Raw genomic sequence first — 26417 nt, forward strand, 5'->3', positions numbered from 1 at the left:
TTACCTGTCACTGTACCTGTAATACCTGATCACACCTCTCACCTGTCACTGTACCTGTAATACCTGATCACACCTCTCACTTGTCACTGTACCTGTAATACCTGATCACACCTCTCACCTGTCACTGTACCTGTAATATCTGATCACACCACTCACCTGTCACTGTATCTGTAATACCTGATCACACCTCTCACCTGTCACTGTACCTGTAATATCTGATCACACCTGTCACTGTACCTGTAATATCTGATCACACCTCTCACCTGTCACTGTACCTGTAATACCTAATCACACCTCTCACCTGTCACTGTACCTGTAATATATGATCACACCTGTCACTGTACCTGTAATATCTGATCACACCTCTCACCTGTCACTGTACCTGTAATAAATAATCACACCTCTCACATGTCACTGTACCTGTAATATCTGATCACACCTCTCACCTGTCACTGTACCTGTAATATCTGATCACACCTCTCACCTGTCACTGTACCTGTAATATCTGATCACACCTCTCACTGTACCTGTAATACCTGATCACACCTCTCACCTGTCACTGTACCTGTAATATCTGATCACACCTCTCACTGTACCTGTAATATCTGATCACACCTCTTAGCTGTCACTGTAATATCTGATCACACCTCTCACCTGTCACTGTAATATCTGATCACACCTCTCACCTGTCACTGTACCTGTAATATCTGATCACACCTCTCACCTGTCACCGTACCTGTAATATCTGATCACACCTCTCACTGTACCTGTAATATCTGATCACACCTGTCACTGTAATATCTGATCACACCTTTCACCTGTCACTGTAATATATGATCACACCTCTCACCTGTCACTGTACCTGTAATATCTGATCACACATCTCATCTGTCACTGTAATATCTGATCACACCTCTCACCTGTCACTGTAATATCTGATTCACACCTATCACCTGTCACTGTACCTGTAATATCTGATCACACCTCTCACCTGTCACCGTACCTGTAATATCTGATCACACCTCTCACCTGTCACCGTACCTGTAATATCTGATCACACCTCTCACTGTACCTGTAATATCTGATCACACCTCTCACCTGTCACTGTAATATCTGATCACACCTCTCACCTGTCACTGTAATATCTGATCACACCTCTCACCTGTCACTGTACCTGTAATATCTGATCACACCTCTCACCTGTCACCGTACCTGTAATATCTGATCACACCTCTCACTGTACCTGTAATATCTGATCACACCTCTCACCTGTCACTGTAATATCTGATCACACCTCTCACCTGTCACTGTAATATCTGATCACACCTCTCACCTGTCACTGTACCTGTAATATCTGATCACACCTCTCACCTGTCACTGTAATATCTGATCACACATCTCACCTGTCACTGTACCTGTAATATCTGATCACACCACTCACCTGTCACTGTATCTGTAATACCTGATCACACCTCTCACTGTACCTGTAATATCTGATCACACCTGTCACTGTACGTGTAATATCTGATCACACCTCTCACCTGTCACTGTACCTGTAATATCTGATCACACCTCTTACCTGTCACTGTACCTGTAATACCTGATCACACCTCTCACCTGTCACTGTACCTGTAATACCTTATCACACCTCTCACTTGTCACTGTACCTGTAATACCTGATCACACCTCTCACCTGTCACTGTACCTGTAATATCTGATCACACCACTCACCTGTCACTGTATCTGTAATACCTGATCACACCTCTCACCTGTCACTGTACCTGTAATATCTGATCACACCTGTCACTGTACCTGTAATATCTGATCACACCTCTCACCTGTCACTGTACCTGTAATACCTAATCACACCTCTCACCTGTCACTGTACCTGTAATATATGATCACACCTGTCACTCTACCTGTAATATCTGATCACACCTCTCACCTGTCACTGTACCTGTAATAAATAATCACACCTCTCACCTGTCACTGTACCTGTAATATCTGATCACACCTCTCACCTGTCACTGTACCTGTAATATCTGATCACACCTCTAACCTGTCACTGTACCTGTAATACCTGATCACACCTCTCACCTGTCACTGTAATATCTGATCACACCTGTCACTGTACCTGTAATATCTGATCACACCTCTCACCTGTCACTGTACCTGTAATATCTGATTACACCTCTCACTGTGCCTGTAGTATCTGATCACACCTCTCACCTGTCACTGTACCTGTAATATCTGATCACACCTCTCACCAGTCACTGTACCTGTAATATCCGATCACACCTCTCACTGTACCTGTAATATCCAATCACACCTGTCACTGTACCTGTAATAACTGATCACACCTCTCACCTGTCACTGTACCTGTAATATCCGATCACAACTCTCACTGTACCTGTACCGATCACACCTTTCACCTGTCACTGTACCTGTAATACCTGATCACACCTCTCACCTGTCACTGTACCTGTAATATCTGATCACACCTCTCACTTGTCACTGTACCTGTAATACCTGATCACACATCTCACCTGTCACTGTACCTGTAATATCTGATCACACCTATCACCTGTCACTTTACCTGTAATATCTGATCACACCACTCACCTGTCACTGTACCTGTAATATCTGATCTCACCTCTCACTGTACCTGTAATACCTGATCACACCTCTCACCTGTCACTGTACCTGTAATATCTGATCACACAACTCACCTGTCACTGTATCTGTAATACCTGATCACACCTCTCACCTGTCACTGTACCTGTAATATCTGATCACACCTGTCACTGTACCTGTAATATCTGATCACACCTGTCACTGTACCTGTAATATCTGATCACACCTCTCACCTGTCACTGTAATACCTGATCACACCTCTCACCTGTCACTGTACCTGTAATATCTGATCACACCTCTTACCTGTCACTGTACCTGTAATACCAGATCACACCTCTCACCTGTCACTGTACCTGTAATATCTGATCACACCTCTCACTTGTCACTGTACCTGTAATACCTGATCACACATCTCACCTGTCACTGTACCTGTAATATCTGATTACACCACTCACCTGTCACTGTATCTGTAATACCTGATCACACCTCTCACCTCTCACTGTACCTGTAATATCTGATCACACCTGTCACTGTACGTGTAATATCTGATCACACCTCTCACTGTAATACCTGATCACACCTCTCACCTGTCACTGTACCTGTAATATCTGATCACACCTCTTACCTGTCACTGTACCTGTAATACCTGATCACACCTCTCACCTGTCACTGTACCTGTAATACCTGATCACACCTCTCACTTGTCACTGTACCTGTAATACCTGATCACACCTCTCACTGTACCTGTAATATCTGATCACACCACTCACCTGTCACTGTATCTGTAATACCTGATCACACCTGTCACTGTACCTGTAATATCTGATCACACCTCTCACCTGTCACTGAACCTGTAATACCTGATCACACCTCTCACCTGTCACTGTAATATTTGATCACACCTGTCACTGTACCTGTAATATCTGATCACACCTCTCACCTGTCACTGTACCTGTAGTATCTGATCACACCTCTCACCTGTCACTGTACCTGTAATATCTGATCACACCACTCACCTGTCACTGTATCTGTAATACCTGATCACACCTCTCACCTCTCACTGTACCTGTAATACCTGATCACACCTCTCACCTGTCACTGTAATATTTGATCACACCTGTCACTGTACCTGTAGTATCTGATCACACCTCTCACCTGTCACTGTACCTGTAATATCTGATTACACCTCTCACCTGTCACTGTACCTGTAGTATCTGATCACACCTCTCACCTGTCACTGTACCTGTAATATCTGATCACACCTATCACCAGTCACTGTACCTGTAATATCCGATCACACCTCTCACTGTACCTGTAATATCCGATCACACCTGTCACTGTACCTGTAATACCTGATCACACCTCTCACCTGTCACTGTACCTGTAATATCCGATCACACCTCTCACTGTACCTGTAATATCTGATCACACCTCTCACCTGTCACTGTACCTGTAATACCTGATCACACCTCTCACCTGTCACTGTACCTGTAATACCTGATCACACCTCTCACCTGTCACTGTACCTGTAATATCTGATCACACCTCTCACCTGTCACTGTACCTGTAATATCTGATCACACCTCTCACCTGTCACTGTACCCTTAATATCTGATCACACCTCTCACCTCTCACTGTACCTGTAATATCTGATCACACCTGTCACTGTACGTGTAATATCTGATCACACCTCTCACCTGTCACTGTACCTGTAATATCTGATCACACCTCTTACCTGTCACTGTACCTGTAATACCTGATCACACCTCTCACCTGTCACTGTACCTGTAATATCTGATCACACCTCTCACATGTCACTGTACCTGTAATACCTGATCACACCTCTCACCTGTCACTGTACCTGTAATATCTGATCACACCTCTCACCTGTCACTGTATCTGTAAAACCTGATCACACCTCTCACCTGTCACTGTACCTGTAATATCTGATCACACCTCTCACCTGTCACTGTACCTGTAATATCTGATCACACCACTCACCTGTCAATGTATCTGTTATACCTGATCACACCTCTCACCTGTCACTGTACCTGTAATATCTGATCACACCTCTCACCAGTCACTGTACCTGTAATATCCGATCACACCTCTCACCTGTCACTGTAATATCTGATCACACCTCTCACCTGTCACTGTACCTGTAATATCTGATCACACCTCCCACCTGTCACTGTAATATCTGATCACACCTCTCACCTCTCACTGTACCTGTAATATCCGATCACACCTGTCACTGTACCTGTAATACCTGATCACACCTCTCACCTGTCACTGTACCTGTAATATCCGATCACACCTCTCACCTGTCACTGTAATATCTGATCACACCTCTCACTGTACTTGTAATATCCGATCACACCTGTCACTGTACCTGTAATACCTGATCACACCTCTCACATGTCACTGTACCTGTAATATCCGATCACACCTGTCACTGTATCTGTAATACCTGATCACACTTCTCACCTGTCACTGTACCTGTAATATCTGATCACACCTCTCACCTGTCACTGTACCTGCAATATCCAATCACACCTCTCACTGTACCTGTACCGATCACACCTTTCACCTGTCATTGTACCTGTAATACCTGATCACACCTTTCACCTGTCATTGTACCTGTAATACCTGATCACACCTCTCACATGTCACTGTACCTGTAATATCTGATCACACCTCTCACCTGTCACTGTACCTGTAATATCTGATCACACCTCTCACCTGTCACTGTACCTGTAATATCTGATCACACCACTCACCTGTCACTGTATCTGTAATACCTGATCACACCTCTCACCTCTCACTGTACCTGTAATATCTGATCACACCTGTCACTGTACGTGTAATATCTGATCACACCTCTCACTGTAATACCTGATCACACCTCTCACCTGTCACTGTACCTGTAATATCTGATCACACCTCTTACCTGTCACTGTACCTGTAATACCTGATCACACCTCTCACCTGTCACTGTACCTGTAATACCTGATCACACCTCTCACTTGTCACTGTACCTGTAATACCTGATCACACCTCTCACTGTACCTGTAATATCTGATCACACCTCTCACTGTACCTGTAATATCTGATCACACCTCTCACCTGTCACTGTACCTGTAATATCTGATCACACCACTCACCTGTCACTGTATCTGTAATACCTGATCACACCTGTCACTGTACCTGTAATATCTGATCACACCTCTCACCTGTCACTGAACCTGTAATACCTGATCACACCTCTCACCTGTCACTGTAATATTTGATCACACCTGTCACTGTACCTGTAATATCTGATCACACCTCTCACCTGTCACTGTACCTGTAATACCTGATCACACCTCTCACCTGTCACTGTACCTGTAATACCTGATCACACCTCTCACCTGTCACTGTACCTGTAATACCTGATCACACCTCTCACCTGTCACTGTACCTGTAATATCTGATCACACCTCTCACCTGTCACTGTACCTGTAATATCTGATCATACCTCTCACCTGTCACTGTAACTGTAATATCTGATCACACCTCTCACCTGTCACTGTACCTGTAATACCTGATCACACCTCTCACCTGTCACTGTACCTGTAATACCTGATCACACCTCTCACCTGTCACTGTACCTGTAATACCTGATCACACCTCTCACCTGTCACTGTACCTGTAATACCTGATCACACCTCTCACCTGTCACTGTACCTGTAATACCTGATCACACCTCTCACCTGTCACTGTACCTGTAATACCTGATCACACCTCTCACCTGTCACTGTACCTGTAATATCTGATCACACCTGTCACTGTACCTGTAATATCTGATCATACCTCTCACCTGTCACTGTACCTGTAATATCTGATCACACCTCTCACCTGTCACTGTACCTGTAATACCTGATCACACCTCTCACCTGTCACTGTACCTGTAATATCTGATCACCCCTCTCACCTGTCACTGTACCTGTAATATCTGATCACATCTCTCACCTGTCACTGTACCTGTAATATCCGATCACACCTCTCACCTGTCACTGTAATATCTGATCACACCTCTCACCTGTCACTGTACCTGTAATATCTGATCACATCTCTCACCTGTCACTGTACCTGTAATATCCGATCACACCTCTCACCTGTCACTGTAATATCTGATCACATCTCTCACCTGTCACTGTACCTGTAATATCTGATCACACCTTTCACCTGTCACTGTACCTGTAATACCTGATCACACCTCTCACCTGTCACTGTACCTGTAATATCTGATCACACCTCTCACTTGTCACTGTACCTGTAATATCTGATCACACCTCTCACCTGTCACTGTACCTGTAATATCCGATCACACCTCTCACCTGTCACTGTAATATCTGATCACATCTCTCACCTGTCACTGTACCTGTAATACCTGATCACACCTCTCACCTGTCACTGTACCTGTAATATCTGATCACACCTCTCACCTGTCACTGTACCTGTAATACCTGATCACACCTCTCACCTGTCACTGTACCTGTAATATCTGATCACACCTCTCACCTGTCACTGTACCCTTAATATCTGATCACACCACTCACCTGTCACTGTACCTGTAATATCTGATCACATCTCTCACCTGTCACTGTACCTGTAATATCCGATCACACCTCTCACCTGTCACTGTAATATCTGATCACACCTCTCACCTGTCACTGTACCTGTAATATCTGATCACACCTCTCACCTGTCACTGTACCTGTAATACGTGATCACACCTCTCACCTGTCACTGTACCTGTAATATCTGATCACACCTCTCACCTGTCACTGTAATATCTGATCTCACCTCTCACCTGTCACTGTACCTGTAATACCTGATCACACCTCTCACCTGTCACTGTACCTGTAATATCTGATCACACCTCTCACCTGTCACTGTAATATCTGATCACACCTCTCACCTGTCACTGTACCTGTAATACCTGATCACACCTCTCACCTGTCACTGTACCCTTAATATCTGATCACACCTCTCACCTGTCACTGTACCTGTAATACCTGATCACACCTCTCACCTGTCACTGTACCTGTAATATCTGATCACACCTCTCACCTGTCACTGTACCTGTAATATCTGATCTCACCTCTCACCTGTCACTGTACCTGTAATACCTGATCACACCTCTCACCTGTCACTGTACCTGTAATACCTGATCACACCTCTCACCTGTCACTGTACCTGTAATATCCGATCACACCTCTCACCTGTCACTGTACCTGTAATATCTGATCACACCTTTCACCTGTCACTGTACCTGTAATACCTGATCACACCTCTCACCTGTCACTGTACCTGTAATATCTGATCACACCTCTCACTTGTCACTGTACCTGTAATACCTGATCACACATCTCACCTGTCACTGTACCTGTAATATCTGATCACACCACTCACCTGTCACTGTATCTGTAATACCTGATCACACCTCTCACCTGTCACTGTACCTGTAATATCTGATCACACCTGTCACTGTACCTGTAATACCTGATCACACCTCTCACCTGTCACTGTACCTGTAATATCTGATCACACCTGTCACTGTACCTGTAATACCTGATCACACCACTCACCTGTCACTGTATCTGTAATACCTGATCACACCTCTCACCTGTCACTGTACCTGTAATATCTGATCTCACCTCTCACTGTACCTGTAATACCTGATCACACCTCTCACCTGTCACTGTACCTGTAATATCTGATCACACAACTCACCTGTCACTGTATCTGTAATACCTGATCACACCTCTCACCTGTCACTGTACCTGTAATATCTGATCACACCTGTCACTGTACCTGTAATATCTGATCACACCTGTCACTGTACGTGTAATATCTGATCACACCCCTCACCTGTTACTGTACCTGTAATATCTGATCACACCTCTCACCTGTCACTGTACCTGTAATATCTGATCACACCTGTCACTGTACGTGTAATATCTGATCACACCTCTCACCTGTCACTGTACGTGTAATATCTGATCACACCTCTCACCTGTCACTGTACCTGTAGTATCTGATTACACCTCTCACCAGTCACTGTACCTGTAATATCCGATCACACCTCTCACCTGTCACTGTAATATCTGATCACACCTCTCACCTGTCACTGTACCTGTAATATCTGATCACACCTCCCACCTGTCACTGTAATATCTGATCACACCTCTCACCTCTCACTGTACCTGTAATATCCGATCACACCTGTCACTGTACCTGTAATACCTGATCACACCTCTCACCTGTCACTGTACCTGTAATATCCGATCACACCTCTCACCTGTCACTGTACCTGTAATACCTGATCACACCTCTCACATGTCACTGTACCTGTAATATCCGATCACACCTGTCACTGTATCTGTAATACCTGATCACACTTCTCACCTGTCACTGTACCTGTAATATCTGATCTCACCTGTCACTGTACCTGTAATATCTGATCACACCTCTCACCTGTCACTGTACCTGTAATATCCAATCACACCTCTCACTGTACCTGTACCGATCACACCTTTCACCTGTCATTGTACCTGTAATACCTGATCACACCTTTCACCTGTCATTGTACCTGTAATACCTGATCACACCTCTCACATGTCACTGTACCTGTAATATCTGATCACACCTCTCACCTGTCACTGTACCTGTAATATCTGATCACACCTCTCACCTGTCACTGTACCTGTAATATCTGATAACACCTCTCACCTGTCACTGTACCTGTAATATCTGATCACACTTCTCACCTGTCACTGTACCTGTAATATCTGATCACACCTCTCACCTGTCACTGTACTTGTAATATCTGATCACACCTCTCACCTGTCACTGTACCTGTAATATCCGATCACACCTCTCACTGTACCTGTAATATCCGATCACACCTCTCACTGTACCTGTAATAAATGATCCCACCTCTCACCTGTCACTGTACCTGTAATACCTGATCACACCTCTCACCTGTCACTGTACCTGTAATATCTGATCACACCTCTCACTGTACCTGTAATATCTGATCACACCTCTCACCTGTCACTGTACCTGTAATACCTGATCACACCTCTCACCTGTCACTGTACCTGTAATGCCTGATCACACCTCTCACCTGTCACTGTACCTGTAATATCTGATCACACCTCTCACTGTACCTGTAATATCTGATCACACCTCTCACCTGTCACTGTACCTGTAATACCTGATCACACCTCTCACCTGTCACTGTACCTGTAATGCCTGATCACACCTCTCACCGTACCTGTATTATCTGATCACACCTCTCACCTGTCACTGTACCTGTAATATCTGATCACACCTCTCACCTGTCACTGTAATAACGGTTATGTACCTGGCAGATACTGACAGATCCCAAGGATAAGGAAAGGGATTAGGTACAAGAGGAAGGGTTAGGGTCTTTGAAAGGCTTATTGTAGGGGTTAAGCTAAGGGGGAGGGAGGGTTTGAAGATGCAAGGGGTGGGTAAGGGTTAAAATACTTATTGGGGTTCTTCAAGACTTTGACCCTTGGGATCCTGACTGATGGAATATCGTACTTATCCCTTTCTGCAAGGATAAAATGATCTCTTGCATAAAATTGGACCAACATAACGGACTGAGCATGAGGGCTGACAAACAGAGTAAGCGCCTGTAGATTCCTCCACAGTATAGGTGTACGTGTCATGGCAGGAAGAGTGGGTGCAGCGCATGAAGAAGACAGCAGGTGGCAACACAAAGAACCGCAAGTAGTCCTTACCTCCTCAGAACCAGAGCCAAAGATCAGGAGATCGAAAGGTATGGCAGCCACCATGTCAATCAAGAACCAGCCTTTGAAGTAGTGGATAGCGATCTTGCCCGGGTGGCTTACCACTTCTTCATTAGAGTTGACGTAAGTTGTTCGGAAGTTGATGAGGATGTCAATGATGAACATGATATCTACCATCAGATCCACCACACTCAGCGGGTTGCAGGAGTATCCGCAGGACTCTTTGTACTGTTCCTCCTGGTCATTAAGAAGAAAGGCAGCGGAGTACGGAGTGAAGATGGCGGTGTAGATGACCAGCAGAAGGATGAGCCAGTCCCAGACGGCCTTAAAGGGACTATAGTGGAGAATTGTCCATTTGTGGATCCGAGGAGCCTGCAGCTTGTATTCAGGTAGAACATCTGCTCCCAGTGATAGGACCTGTGGTAGAGGAAGAACCATGTATCATACACAGATCACATTGCATGTACTCAGATGGGAAGGGCAGGGGCTGGTCACTAAGCGATGTGTCTACAAGACGGGATGGACACAAGTATACAGCCTGGAAGCAGAGGAGTCCCCAGAGCCTCTCTCTATCCCCCCCCCCCCCCCCGTATAGCCTGGAAGCAGAGGAGTCCCCAGAGCCTCTCTCTATCCCCCCGTACAGCCTGGAAGCAGAGGAGTCCCTAGAGCCTCTCTATCTCCCCCCCCCCCCCCCTGTACAGCCTGGAAGCAGAGGAGTCCCCAGAGCCTCTCTCTATCACTCCCCTCCCTCGTACAGCCTGGAAGCAGAGGAGTCCCCAGAGCCTCTCTCTATCCCCTCGTACAGCCTGGAAGCAGAGGAGTCCCCAGAGCCTCTCTCTATCCCCCCATACAGTCTGGAAGCAGAGGAGTCCCCAGAGCCTCTCTCTCTATCCCCCCCCCCTCCCTCGTACAGCCTGGAAGCAGAGGAGTCCCCAGAGCCTCTCTCTATCCCCCCGTACAGCCTGGAAGCAGAGGAGTCCCCAGAGCCTCTCGCTTTATCCCCCGTACAGCCTGGAAGCAGAGGAGTCCCCAGAGCCTCTCTCTATATAATACACACATATCCTGCAGCACTGTACTGAGACTACTATTACCAGTTATTATATACAGTAGCACACACATATTCCACAGCGCTGTACAGAGACTATTATTACCAGTTATTATATAGCACACACATATTCCACAGCGCTGTATAGAGATTATTATCTCTTATATATTTGGCTACATCTGTCACTCAAAGTGTGTGAGTGTGTGTATAACGCTGGGTGGAGCCTCTGACTCACATGACAGAGAACCAGCCCAGTGCCAGACACCCTCTACCTTCCCATGTTGCCCAGCACTGCTACTCCACCGCCACAAGGTGAGCGCCCCCCGCCGCACACCACAACCACCCCCCCCCCCCCCCCCCGTGATTCGCGGCAAAAACACCCCCCCCCCCCCCCCGCGACCCCCCCCTCCCTCCTGCGATTCTCGTCAAAAACACCCCCCGCGACCCCCCCTCCCGCGATTTGCGGCAAAAAGACCCCCCCGTGACCCCCCCTCCCACGATTCGCGGCAAACACCCCCCCAGGGGCCTCTCTCTATCCCCCCGTACAGCCTGGAAGCAGAGGAGTCCCCAGAGCCTCTTCTCTATCCCCCTGTACAGCCTGGAAGTAGAGGAGTCCCAGAGCCTCTCTCTATATATCATACACATATCCTGCAGCACTGTACAGAGACTATTATTACCAGTTATTATATAGCGCACACATATTCCGCAGCGCTGTACAGACATATTATTACCAGTTATTATATAGCGTGCACATATTCTGCAGTGCTGTACAGAGATTATTATTACCAGATATTATATAGCGCACACATATTCCGCAGGCGCTGTACAGAGACTATTATTACCAGTTATTATATAGCGCACACATATTCCACAGCGCTGTACAGAGACTATTATTACCAGTTATTATATAGCGCACACATATTCCGCAGCGCTGTACAGAGACTATTATTACCAGTTATTATATAGCACACACATATTCCGCAGCGCTGTACAGAGACTATTATTACCAGTTATTATATAGCACACACATATTCCGCAGCGCTGTACAGAGAATATTATTACCAGTTATTATATAGCGCACACATATTCCGCAGCGCTGTACAGAGATTATTATTACCAGATATTATATAGCGCACACATATTCCGCAGGCGCTGTACAGAGACTATTATTACCAGTTATTATATAGCGCACACATATTCCACAGCCCTGTACAGAGACTATTATTACCAGTTATTATATAGCGCACACATATTCCACAGCGCTGTACAGAGACTATTATTACCAGTTATTATATAGCGCACACATATTCCACAGCGCTGTACAGAGAATATTATTACCAGTTATTATATAGCGCACACATATTCCGCAGCGCTGTACAGAGACTATTATTACCAGTTATTATATAGCGCACACATATTCCGCAGCGCTGTACAGAGAATATTATTACCAGTTATTATATAGCGCACACATATTCTGCAGCGCTGTACAGAGTATATTATTACCAGTTATTATATAGCGCACACATATTCCGCAGCGCTGTACAGAGACTATTATTACCAGTTATTATATAGCGCACACATATTCCACAGCGCTGTACAGAGAATATTATTACCAGTTATTATATAGCGCACACATATTCCGCAGCGCTGTACAGAGACTATTATTACCAGTTATTATATAGCGCACACATATTCCGCAGCGCTGTACAGAGAATATTATTACCAGTTATTATATAGCGCACACATATTCCGCAGTGCTGTACAGACACTATTATTACCAGTTATTATATAGCGCACACATATTCTGCAGCGCTGTACAGAGAATGTTATTACCAGTTATTATATAGCGCACACATATTCCACAGCGCTGTACAGAGACTATTATTACCAGTTATTATATAGCGCACACATATTCCGCAGCGCTGTACAGAGAATATTATTACCAGTTATTATATAGCGCACACATATTCCGCAGCGCTGTACAGAGACTATTATTACCAGTTATTATATAGCACAAACATAGTCCGCAGCGCTGTACAGAGAATATTATTACCAGTTATTATATAGCGCACACATATTCCACAGCGCTGTACAGAGACTATTATTACCAGTTATTATATAGCGCACACATATTCCGCAGCGCTGTACAGAGAATATTATTACCAGTTATTATATAGCGCGCACATATTCTGCAGCGCTGTACAGAGAATATTACCAGTTATTATATAGCGCACACATATTCCACAGCGCTGTACAGAGACTATTATTACCAGTTATTATATAGCGCACACATTCCGCAGCGCTGTACAGAGAATATTATTACCAGATATTATATAGCGCACACATATTCCGCAGGCGCTGTACAGAGAATATTATTACCAGTTATTATATAGCGCACACATATTCCACAGCGCTGTACTGAGACTATTATTACCAGTTATTATATAGTGCACACATATTCCGCAGCGCTGTACAGAGACTATTATTAGCAGTTATTATATAGTGCACACATATTCCGCAGCGCTGTACAGAGATTATTATTACAAGGTATTATATAGCGCACACACATTCCACAGCGCTGTACTGAGACTATTATTACCAGTTATTATATAGCGTACACATATTCCGCAGCGCTGTACAGAGAATATTATTACCAGTTATTATATAGCGCACACATATTCCGCAGCGCTGTACAGAGAATATTATTACCAGTTATTATATAGCGCACACATATTCCACAGCGCTGTACTGAGACGATTATTACCAGTTATTATATAGCGCACACATATTCCGCAGCGCTGTACAGAGAATATTATTACCAGTTATTATATAGCGCACGCATATTCCGCAGCGCTGTACAGAGAATATTATTACCAGTTATTATATAGCGCACGCATATTCTGCAGCGCTGTACAGAGAATATTATTACCAGTTATTATATAGCGCACACATATTCCGCAGCGCTGTACAGAGAATATTATTACTAGTTATTATATAGCACACATATTCCGCAGCGGGGTACAGAGAATATTATTACCAGTTATTATATAGCGCACACATATTCTGCAGCGCTGTACAGAGAATATTATTACCAGTTATTATATAGCGCACACATTTTCCACAGCACTGTACAGAGACTATTATTACCAGTTATTATATAGCGCACACATATTCCGCAGCGCTGTACAGAGACTATTATTACCAGTTATTATATAGCGCACACATATTCCGCAGCGCTGTACAGAGATTATTATTACCAGTTATTATATAGCGCACACATATTCCGCAGCGCTGTACAGAGAATATTATTACCAGTTATTATATAGCGCACACATATTCCGCAGCGCTGTACAGAGAATATTATTACCAGTTATTATATAGCGCGCACATATTCCGCAGCGCTGTACAGAGAATATTATTACCAGTTATTATATAGCGCACACATATTCCGCAGCGCTGTACAGAGACTATTATTACCAGTTATTATATAGCGCACACATTCCGCAGCGCTGTACAGAGACTATTATTACCAGTTATTATATAGCGCACACATATTCCGCAGCGCTGTACAGAGAATATTATTACCAGTTATTATATAGCGCACACATATTCCGCAGCGCTGTACAGAGAATATTATTACCAGTTATTATATAGCGCACACATATTCCGCAGCGCTGTACAGAGAATATTATTACCAGTTATTATATAGCGCACACATATTCCACAGCGCTGTACAGAGATTATTATTACCATCTCAGGCCACCTCACAGCATACAGAACAGCTGCGGAGCCTATTCAGAGGCAGCACAATGGGTTACTGTACATAATGCACCTTCTCCCTGATGTACAATCACACGGTGCCTTTGTTTGCCTGTATTAATGTGTAATGTCCCCCCCTCCCCCCCACACTCCTATTATTTATGGTTTCATTACTTCTCTCAGGCACCTTCCCCTCCTGTCTCATCTCATGCAGCGCAGCGCTCAGTAATACCCGTCTCTGGCACGGCACCAGCTGCAGTACTGGCACAATGGGGGATGGCATCTACCTGCTGTGTATTACCCTGCCAAATGCCCCTTCTAATAATGACTGCCCCTGGCATCGCTCAAATGGTTCTCACTAACCCCTCTCCTAGTGGCTGCCATGTGCCCCCTCTCCTAGTGCCTGCCATGTGCCCCCTCTCCTAGTGCCTGCCATGCGCCCCCTCTCCTAGTGACTGCCATGTGCCCACCATCTCCTAGTGACTGCCATGTGCCCACCTTCCTAGTGACTGCCATGTGCCCACCTTCCTAGTGCCTGCCATGCGCCCCCTCTCCTAGTGCCTGCCATGAGCCCCTTCTCGTATATACTGCCATGTGCCCCCTCTCCTAGTGCCTGCCATGAGCCCCCTCTCCTAGTGGCTGCCATGTGCCCCCTCTCCTAGTGGCTGCCATGTGCCCCCTCTCCTAGTGGCTGCCATGTGCCCCCTCTCCTAGTGACTGCCATGTGCCCCCTCTCCTAGTGGCTGCCATGTGCGCCCTCTCCTAGTGACTGCCATGTGCCCCCTCTCCTAGTGACTGCCATGTGCCCCCTCTCCTAGTGGCTGCCATGTGCCCCCTCTCCTAGTGGCTGCCATGTGCGCCCTCTCCTAGTGACTGCCATGTGCCCCCTCTCCTAGTGACTGCCATGCGCCCCCTCTCCTAGTGACTGCCATGCGCCCCCTCTCCTAGTGACTGCCATGTGCCCCCTCTCCTAGTGCCTGCCATGTGCCCCCTCTCCTAGTGCCTGCCATGTGCCCCCTCTCCTAGTGACTGCCATGTGCCCCCTCTCCTAGTGACTGCCATGTGCCCCCTCTCCTAGTGCCCGCCATGAGCCCCCTCTCCTAGTGCCTGCCATGCGCCCCCTCTCCTAGTGACTGCCATGCGCCCCCTCTCCTAGTGCCTGCCATGCGCCCCCTCTCCTAGTCACTGCCATGTGCCCCCTCTCCTAGTGACTGCCATGTGCCCCCTCTCCTAGTGGCTGCCATGTGCCCCCTCTCCTAGTGGCTGCCATGAGCCCCCTCTCCTAGTGACTGCCATGTGCCCCCTCTCCTAGTGACTGCCATGAGCCCCTCTCCTAGTGCCTGCCATGCGCCCCCTCTCCTAGTGCCTGCCATGTGCGCCCTCTCCTAGTGCCTGCCATGCGCCCCCTCTCCTAGTGCCTGCCATGCGCCCCCTCTCCTAGTCACTGCCATGTGCCCCCTCTCCTAGTCACTGCCATGTGCCCCCTCTCCTAGTGCCTGCCATGCGCCCCCTCTCCTAGTGCCTGCCATGCGCCCCCTCTCCTAGTGCCTGCCATGCGCCCCCTCTCCTAGTCACTGCCATGTGCCCCCTCTCCTAGTCACTGCCATGTGCCCCCTCTCCTAGTGCCTGCCATGTGCCCCCTCTCCTAGTGCCTGCCATGTGCCCCCTCTCCTAGTGACTGCCATGTGCGCCCTCTTGTATATCCTGCCATGTGCCCCCTCTCCTAGTGACTGCCATGCGCCCCCTCTCCTAGTGACTGCCATGTGCCCCCTCTCCTAGTGGCTGCCATGTGCGCCCTCTCCTAGTGACTGCCATGTGCCCCCTCTCCTAGTGACTGCCATGTGCCCACCATCTCCTAGTGGCTGCCATGTGCGCCCTCTCCTAGTGCCTGCCATGTGCCCACCATCTCCTAGTGGCTGCCATGTGCGCCCTCTCCTAGTGACTGCCATGTGCCCACCATCTCCTAGTGGCTGCCATGTGCGCCCTCTCCTAGTGACTGCCATGTGCCCCCTCTCCTAGTGCCTGCCATGTGCCCCCTCTCCTAGTTGCTGCCATGTGCCCCCTCTCCTAGTGGCTGCCATGTGCGCCCTCTCCTAGTGACTGCCATGTGCCCCCTCTCCTAGTGACTGCCATGCGCCCCCTCTCCTAGTGACTGCCATGCGCCCCCTCTCCTAGTGCCTGCCATGCGCCCCCTCTCCTAGTGCCTGCCATGTGCCCCCTCTCCTAGTGCCTGCCATGTGCCCCCTCTCCTAGTGCCTGCCATGTGCCCCCTCTCCTAGTGACTGCCATGTGCCCCCTCTCCTAGTGACTGCCATGTGCCCCCTCTCCTAGTGCCCGCCATGAGCCCCCTCTCCTAGTGCCTGCCATGCGCCCCCTCTCCTAGTGACTGCCATGCGCCCCCTCTCCTAGTGACTGCCATGTGCCCCCTCTCCTAGTGCCTGCCATGCGCCCCCTCTCCTAGTCACTGCCATGTGCCCCCTCTCCTAGTGCCTGCCATGTGCCCCCTCTCCTAGTGACTGCCATGAGCCCCTCTCCTAGTGACTGCCATGAGCCCCTTCTCGTATATACTGCCATGTGCCCCCTCTCCTAGTGACTGCCATGTGCCCCCTCTCCTAGTGACTGCCATGTGCCCCCTCTCCTAGTGACTGCCATGTGCCCCCTCTCCTAGTGACTGCCATGTGCCCCCTCTCCTAGTGGCTGCCATGTGCCCCCTCTCCTAGTGGCTGCCATGAGCCCCCTCTCCTAGTGACTGCCATGTGCCCCCTCTCCTAGTGACTGCCATGCGCCCCCTCTCCTAGTGCCTGCCATGCGCCCCCTCTCCTAGTGCCTGCCATGCGCCCCCTCTCCTAGTGCCTGCCATGCGCCCCCTCTCCTAGTGCCTGCCATGTGCCCCCTCTCCTAGTGACTGCCATGTGCGCCCTCTTGTATATCCTGCCATGTGCCCCCTCTCCTAGTGACTGCCATGCGCCCCCTCTCCTAGTGACTGCCATGTGCCCCCTCTCCTAGTGGCTGCCATGCGCCCCCTCTCCTAGTGCCTGCCATGCGCCCCCTCTCCTAGTGCCTGCCATGCGCCCCCTCTCCTAGTGCCTGCCATGTGCCCCCTCTCCTAGTGACTGCCATGTGCGCCCTCTTGTATATCCTGCCATGTGCCCCCTCTCCTAGTGACTGCCATGCGCCCCCTCTCCTAGTGACTGCCATGTGCCCCCTCTCCTAGTGGCTGCCATGCGCCCCCTCTCCTAGTGACTGCCATGTGCCCCCTCTCCTAGTGGCTGCCATGTGCCCCCTCTCCTAGTGACTGCCATGTGCCCCCTCTCCTAGTGACTGCCATGTGCCCCCTCTCCTAGTGACTGCCATGTGCCCACCTTCCTAGTGCCTGCCATGTGCCCCCTCTCCTAGTGACTGCCATGAGCCCCTTCTCGTATATACTGCCATGTGCCCCCTCTCCTAGTGACTGCCATGCGCCCCCTCTCCTAGTGCCTGCCATGAGCCCCTCTCCTAGTGCCTGCCATGCGCCCCCTCTCCTAGTGCCTGCCATGCGCCCCCTCTCCTAGTGCCTGCCATGCGCCCCCTCTCCTAGTGCCTGCCATGCGCCCCCTCTCCTAGTGCCTGCCATGCGCCCCCTCTCCTAGTGCCTGCCATGCGCCCCCTCTCCTAGTGCCTGCCATGCGCCCCCTCTCCTAGTCACTGCCATGTGCCCCCTCTCCTAGTCACTGCCATGTGCCCCCTCTCCTAGTGCCTGCCATGTGCCCCCTCTCCTAGTGCCTGCCATGTGCCCCCTCTCCTAGTGACTGCCATGTGCGCCCTCTTGTATATCCTGCCATGTGCCCCCTCTCCTAGTGACTGCCATGTGCCCCCTCTCCTAGTGACTGCCATGCGCCCCCTCTCCTAGTGACTGCCATGAGCCCCCTCTCCTAGTGCCTGCCATGCGCCCCCTCTCCTAGTGGCTGCCATGTGCCCCCTCTCCTAGTGGCTGCCATGTGCCCCCTCTCCTAGTGACTGCCATGTGCCCCCTCTCCTAGTGACTGCCATGTGCCCCCTCTCCTAGTGACTGCCATGTGCCCACCTTCCTAGTGCCTGCCATGTGCCCCCTCTCCTAGTGACTGCCATGAGCCCCTTCTCGTATATACTGCCATGTGCCCCCTCTCCTAGTGACTGCCATGCGCCCCCTCTCCTAGTGCCTGCCATGCGCCCCCTCTCCTAGTGCCTGCCATGCGCCCCCTCTCCTAGTGGCTGCCATGCGCCCCCTCTCCTAGTGCCTGCCATGCGCCCCCTCTCCTAGTGGCTGCCATGCGCCCCCTCTCCTAGTCACTGCCATGTGCCCCCTCTTCTAGTGCCTGCCATGTGCCCCCTCTCCTAGTGGCTGCCATGTGCCCTCTCTCCTAGTGACTGCCATGTGCCCCCTCTCCTAGTGGCTGCCATGTGCCCCCTCTCCTAGTGGCTGCCATGTGCCCCCTCTCCTAGTGGCTGCCATGTGCCCCCTCTCCTAGTGGCTGCCATGTGCCCCCTCTCCTAGTGACTGCCATGTGCCCCCTCTCCTAGTGCCTGCCATGTGCCCCCTCTCCTAGTGCCTGCCATGTGCCCCCTCTCCTAGTGACTGCCATGTGCCCCCTCTCCTAGTGCCTGCCATGTGCCCCCTCTCCTAGTGCCTGCCATGTGCCCCCTTTTCTAGTGCCTGCCATGCGCCCCCTCTCCTAGTGACTGCCATGTGCCCACCTTCCTAGTGACTGCCATGCGCCCCCTCTCCTAGTGACTGCCATGTGCCCCCTCTCCTAGTGGCTGCCATGTGCCCCCTCTCCTAGTGACTGCCATGTGCCCCCTCTCCTAGTGCCTGCCATGTGCCCCCTTTTCTAGTGCCTGCCATGCGCCCCCTCTTCTAGTGACTGCCATGTGCCCACCTTCCTAGTGACTGCCATGTGCCCCCTCTCCTAGTGACTGCCATGCGCCCCCTCTCCTAGTGACTGCCATGCGCCCCCTCTCCTAGTGCCTGCCATGCGCCCCCTCTCCTAGTGCCTGCCATGTGCCCCTCTCCTAGTGCCTGCCATGTGCCCCCTCTCCTAGTGACTGCCATGTGCCCCCTCTCCTAGTGACTGCCATGTGCCCCCTCTCCTAGTGCCCGCCATGAGCCCCCTCTCCTAGTGCCTGCCATGCGCCCCCTCTCCTAGTGACTGCCATGTGCCCCCTCTCCTAGTGCCTGCCATGTGCCCCCTCTCCTAGTCACTGCCATGTGCCCCCTCTCCTAGTGCCTGCCATGCGCCCCCTCTCCTAGTGCCTGCCATGCGCCCCCTCTCCTAGTGCCTGCCATGCGCCCCCTCTCCTAGTCACTGCCATGTGCCCCCTCTCCTAGTCACTGCCATGTGCCCCCTCTCCTAGTGCCTGCCATGTGCCCCCTCTCCTAGTGCCTGCCATGTGCCCCCTCTCCTAGTGACTGCCATGAGCCCCTTCTCCTAGTCACTGCCATGTGCCCCCTCTCCTAGTGCCTGCCATGTGCCCCCTCTCCTAGTGCCTGCCATGCGCCCCCTCTCCTAGTGCCTGCCATGTGCCCCCTCTCCTAGTGCCTGCCATGTGCCCCCTCTCCTAGTGACTGCCATGTGCCCCCTCTCCTAGTGACTGCCATGTGCCCCCTCTCCTAGTGCCCGCCATGAGCCCCCTCTCCTAGTGCCTGCCATGCGCCCCCTCTCCTAGTCACTGCCATGTGCCCCCTCTCCTAGTGCCTGCCATGCGCCCCCTCTCCTAGTCACTGCCATGTGCCCCCTCTCCTAGTGACTGCCATGAGCCCCTCTCCTAGTGACTGCCATGAGCCCCTTCTCGTATATACTGCCATGTGCCCCCTCTCCTAGTGACTGCCATGTGCCCCCTCTCCTAGTGACTGCCATGTGCCCCCTCTCCTAGTGACTGCCATGTGCCCCCTCTCCTAGTGACTGCCATGTGCCCCCTCTCCTAGTTGCTGCCATGTGCCCCCTCTCCTAGTGGCTGCCATGAGCCCCCTCTCCTAGTGACTGCCATGTGCCCCCTCTCCTAGTGACTGCCATGAGCCCCTCTCCTAGTGCCTGCCATGCGCCCCCTCTCCTAGTGCCTGCCATGCGCCCCCTCTCCTAGTGCCTGCCATGTGCCCCCTCTCCTAGTGCCTGCCATGCGCCCCCTCTCCTAGTGCCTGCCATGCGCCCCCTCTCCTAGTGCCTGCCATGCGCCCCCTCTCCTAGTGCCTGCCATGCGCCCCCTCTCCTAGTGCCTGCCATGCGCCCCCTCTCCTAGTGCCTGCCATGCGCCCCCTCTCCTAGTCACTGCCATGTGCCCCCTCTCCTAGTCACTGCCATGTGCCCCCTCTCCTAGTGCCTGCCATGTGCCCCCTCTCCTAGTGCCTGCCATGTGCCCCCTCTCCTAGTGACTGCCATGTGCGCCCTCTTGTATATCCTGCCATGTGCCCCCTCTCCTAGTGACTGCCATGCGCCCCCTCTCCTAGTGACTGCCATGTGCCCCCTCTCCTAGTGGCTGCCATGCGCCCCCTCTCCTAGTGACTGCCATGTGCCCCCTCTCCTAGTGGCTGCCATGTGCCCCCTCTCCTAGTGACTGCCATGTGCCCCCTCTCCTAGTGACTGCCATGTGCCCCCTCTCCTAGTGACTGCCATGTGCCCACCTTCCTAGTGCCTGCCATGTGCCCCCTCTCCTAGTGACTGCCATGAGCCCCTTCTCGTATATACTGCCATGTGCCCCCTCTCCTAGTGACTGCCATGCGCCCCCTCTCCTAGTGCCTGCCATGAGCCCCTCTCCTAGTGCCTGCCATGCGCCCCCTCTCCTAGTGCCTGCCATGCGCCCCCTCTCCTAGTGCCTGCCATGCGCCCCCTCTCCTAGTGCCTGCCATGCGCCCCCTCTCCTAGTGCCTGCCATGCGCCCCCTCTCCTAGTGCCTGCCATGCGCCCCCTCTCCTAGTGCCTGCCATGCGCCCCCTCTCCTAGTGCCTGCCATGCGCCCCCTCTCCTAGTCACTGCCATGTGCCCCCTCTCCTAGTCACTGCCATGTGCCCCCTCTCCTAGTGCCTGCCATGTGCCCCCTCTCCTAGTGCCTGCCATGTGCCCCCTCTCCTAGTGACTGCCATGTGCGCCCTCTTGTATATCCTGCCATGCGCCCCCTCTCCTAGTGGCTGCCATGCGCCCCCTCTCCTAGTGACTGCCATGCGCCCCCTCTCCTAGTGACTGCCATGAGCCCCCTCTCCTAGTGCCTGCCATGCGCCCCCTCTCCTAGTGACTGCCATGTGCCCCCTCTCCTAGTGGCTGCCATGTGCCCCCTCTCCTAGTGACTGCCATGTGCCCCCTCTCCTAGTGACTGCCATGTGCCCCCTCTCCTAGTGACTGCCATGTGCCCACCTTCCTAGTGCCTGCCATGTGCCCCCTCTCCTAGTGACTGCCATGAGCCCCTTCTCGTATATACTGCCATGTGCCCCCTCTCCTAGTGACTGCCATGCGCCCCCTCTCCTAGTGCCTGCCATGCGCCCCCTCTCCTAGTGCCTGCCATGCGCCCCCTCTCCTAGTGGCTGCCATGCGCCCCCTCTCCTAGTGCCTGCCATGCGCCCCCTCTCCTAGTGGCTGCCATGCGCCCCCTCTCCTAGTCACTGCCATGTGCCCCCTCTTCTAGTGCCTGCCATGTGCCCCCTCTCCTAGTGGCTGCCATGTGCCCTCTCTCCTAGTGACTGCCATGTGCCCCCTCTCCTAGTGGCTGCCATGTGCCCCCTCTCCTAGTGGCTGCCATGTGCCCCCTCTCCTAGTGGCTGCCATGTGCCCCCTCTCCTAGTGGCTGCCATGTGCCCCCTCTCCTAGTGACTGCCATGTGCCCCCTCTCCTAGTGCCTGCCATGTGCCCCCTCTCCTAGTGCCTGCCATGTGCCCCTTTTCTAGTGCCTGCCATGCGCCCCCTCTCCTAGTGACTGCCATGTGCCCACCTTCCTAGTGACTGCCATGCGCCCCCTCTCCTAGTGACTGCCATGCGCCCCCTCTCCTAGTGGCTGCCATGTGCCCCCTTTCCTAGTGACTGCCATGTGCCCCCTCTCCTAGTGACTGCCATGCGCCCCCTCTCCTAGTGCCTGCCATGCGCCCCCTCTCCTAGTGCCTGCCATGCGCCCCCTCTCCTAGTGCCTGCCATGCGCCCCCTCTCCTAGTGACTGCCATGTGCCCACCATCGCCTAGTGACTGCCATGTGCCCACCTTCCTAGTGACTGCCATGCGCCCCCTCTCCTAGTGCCTGCCATGCGCCCCCTCTCCTAGTGACTGCCATGTGCCCCCTCTCCTAGTGCCCGCCATGTACCCCCTTTCCTAGTGGCTGCCATGTGCCCCCTCTCCTAGTGACTGCCATGTGCCCCCTCTCCTAGTGCCTGCCATGCGCCCCCTCTCCTAGTGCCTGCCATGTGCCCCCTCTCCTAGTGACTGCCATGTGCCCACCATCGCCTAGTGACTGCCATGTGCCCCCTCTCCTATTTCCTGCCATGTGCGCACCATCGCCTAGTGACTGCCATGTGCCCCCTCTCCTAGTGACTGCCATGTGCCCACCTTCCTAGTGACTGCCATGTGCCCACCATCGCCTACTGACTGCCATGTGCCCCCTCTCCTAGTGACTGCCATGTGCCCACCATCCTAGTGACTGCCATGTGCCCCCTCTCCTAGTGCCTGCCATGCGCCCCCTCTCCTAGTGACTGCCATGTGCCCCCTCTCCTAGTGTCCGCCATGAGCCCCTTCTCGTATATACTGCCATGTGCCCCCTCTCCTAGTGCCTGCCATGTGCCCCCTCTCCTAGTGACTGCCATGTGCCCCCTCTCCTAGTGCCTGCCATGTGCCCCCTCTCCTAGTGCCTGCCATGTGCCCCTCTCCTAGTGCCTGCCATGTGCCCCCTCTCCTAGTGACTGCCATGTGCCCCCTCTCCTAGTGACTGCCATGTGCGCCCTCTCGTATATCCTGCCATGTGCCCCCTCTCCTAGTGCCTGCCATGTGCCCACCATCTCCTAGTGACTGCCATGTGCCCACCTTCCTAGTGACGGCCATGTGCCCACCATCCTAGTGGCTGCCATGTGCCCCCTCTATTTCCTGCCATGTGCCCCCTCTCCTATTTTCCTGCCATGTGCCCCCTCTCCTATTTCCTGCCATGTGCCCCCTCTCCTATTTTCCTGCCATGTACCCCCTCTCCAAGTGCCTGCCATGTAACCCCTCTCATATTACCTACCATGTGCCCCCACTCCTATTTTCTGCCATGTGCCCCCTCTCCTAGTGCCTACCATGTGCCCCCTCTCCTAGTGCCTCCCATGTGCCCCCTATCCTATTTCCTGCTATCTGCCCCTCTCCTGTTGCCTTCTATCTGCCCCTCTCCTGTTACCTGCTATCTGCCCCTCTCCTGTTGCCTGCTATCTGCCCCTCTCCTGTTACCTGCTATCTGCCCCTCTCCTGTTGCCTGCTATCTGCCCCTCTCCTGTTGCCTGCTATCTGCCCCTCTCCTGTTACCTGCTATCTGCCCCTCTCCTGTTACCTGCTATCTGCCACTCTCCTGTTGCCTGCTATCTGCCCCTCTCCTGTTGCCTGCTATCTGCCCCTCTCCTGTTGCCTGCTATCTGCCCCTCTCCTGTTGCCTGCTATCTGCCCCTCTCCTGTTGCCTGCTATCTGCCCCTCTCCTGTTGCCTGCCATGAGCCACTCTCCCGTTGCCTGCTATCTGCCCCTCTCCCGTTGCCTGCTATCTGCCCCTCTCCCGTTGCCTGCTATCTGCCCCTCTCCCGTTGCCTGCTATCTGCCCCTCTCCCGTTGCCTGCTATCTGGCCCTCTCCCGTTGCCTGCTATCTGCCCCTCTCCCGTTGCCTGCCACGAGCCCCTCTCCTGTTGCCTGCCACGAGCCCCTCTCCTGTTCCCTGCCATGAGCCCTCTCTCCCACACAACAATGAGCGGGTCCCACATAATAGGGGCTCTCTATAATTAGGCCCCATCCACCGTATCTCCCTCTCCCGGCTGTGTATTGTGCTATACTGGAACAAGTGAATGAGAGTCACAATGTTATCGCACCGGCCCAGTCTGTCACCTCAGCTATTTCTGTATATACCCAGTGGGTCACGTGTAATATCCCAGGCTGCACCGTCTGCATTATTGCACAATCAATATTCCAATTATTCATTACAATGCCACTATGGTGTACGCTCACTCCTGCTATCACGTTACCCGCTCACAGGAGCCGAGAATAATCTCATACTGTCCGTGTGGGGCACGACGCACGCCGCAGACTCGCCTGGGCTCTGTGAGGGGCACGCTGCGGGCTCTGTAAGGGGTATGCCGTGGGCTCTGTGAGGGGTATGCCGTGGGCTCTGTGGGGGGTACGCCGTGGGCACTGTGGGGGGTACGCCGTGGGCTCTGTGGGGGGTATGCCGTGGGCTCTGTGAGGGGCACGCCGTGGGCTCTGTGAGGGGCACGCCGTGGGCTCTGTGAGGGGCACGCTGTGGGCTCTGTGAGATACAAGCTGTGGGCTCTGTTAAGTACACGCTGTGGCAGTGAGATACACGCTGTGGGCTCTGTGAGGGGTACGCTGTGGGCTCTGTGAGGGGTACGCTGTGGGCTCTGTGAGGTGCACGCCGTGGGCTGTGAGGGGCACGCCGTGGGCCAGAGATCTGTCGGACAGCTTTCTAAAAATGTGATCACTCTACATATCCTGGGTATTGTTCAGAGGAAGGACACATGATTCTTCAGCTACCCACGCCAACCGTTCACTGCACTCCTACCCCACCCCAACCGTCCACTGCACTCCTACCCCACCCCAACCGTCCACTGCACTCCTACCCCACCCCAACCGTCCACTGCACTCCTACCCCACGCCAACCGTCCACTGCACTCCTACCCCACGCCAACCGTCCACTGCACTCCTACCCCACGCCAACCGTCCACTGCACTCCTACCCCACGCCAACCATCCACTGCACTCCTACCCCACGCCAACCGTCCACTGCACTCCTACCCCACGCCAACCGTCCACTGCACTCCTACCCCACGCCAACCGTCCACTGCACTCCTACCCCACGCCAACCGTCCACTGCACTCCTACCCCACGCCTACCGTCCACTGCACTCCTACCCCACGCCTACCGTCCACTGCACTCCTACCCCACCCCTACCGTCCACTGCACTCCTACCCCACCCCAAC

General features: G+C 52.2%; 1 protein-coding gene across 4 annotated transcripts in view; it reads right to left on the bottom strand.

Annotated features, from left to right (window-relative positions):
* KCNH2 (potassium voltage-gated channel subfamily H member 2) overlaps window positions 1–26417 on the bottom strand; it is a 412853-nt gene that overhangs the window by 96126 nt on the left and 290310 nt on the right. For all 4 annotated transcript variants that reach the window (XR_014474764.1, XM_083186551.1, XM_083186552.1 and 1 more), the window contains one exon: window positions 10452–10877. Coding sequence is in view for 3 of the 4 variants with exons in the window: in XM_083186551.1 (XP_083042677.1) it covers window positions 10452–10877 (426 nt within the window). In the remaining variant the exon portion in view is untranslated. The remainder of the gene's footprint in view (window positions 1–10451; window positions 10878–26417) is intronic.

Source organism: Crinia signifera, chromosome 5, assembly GCF_055691185.1.
Source record: "Crinia signifera chromosome 5, ASM5569118v1, whole genome shotgun sequence".
NCBI classification, from domain to species: domain Eukaryota; kingdom Metazoa; phylum Chordata; class Amphibia; order Anura; family Myobatrachidae; genus Crinia; species Crinia signifera.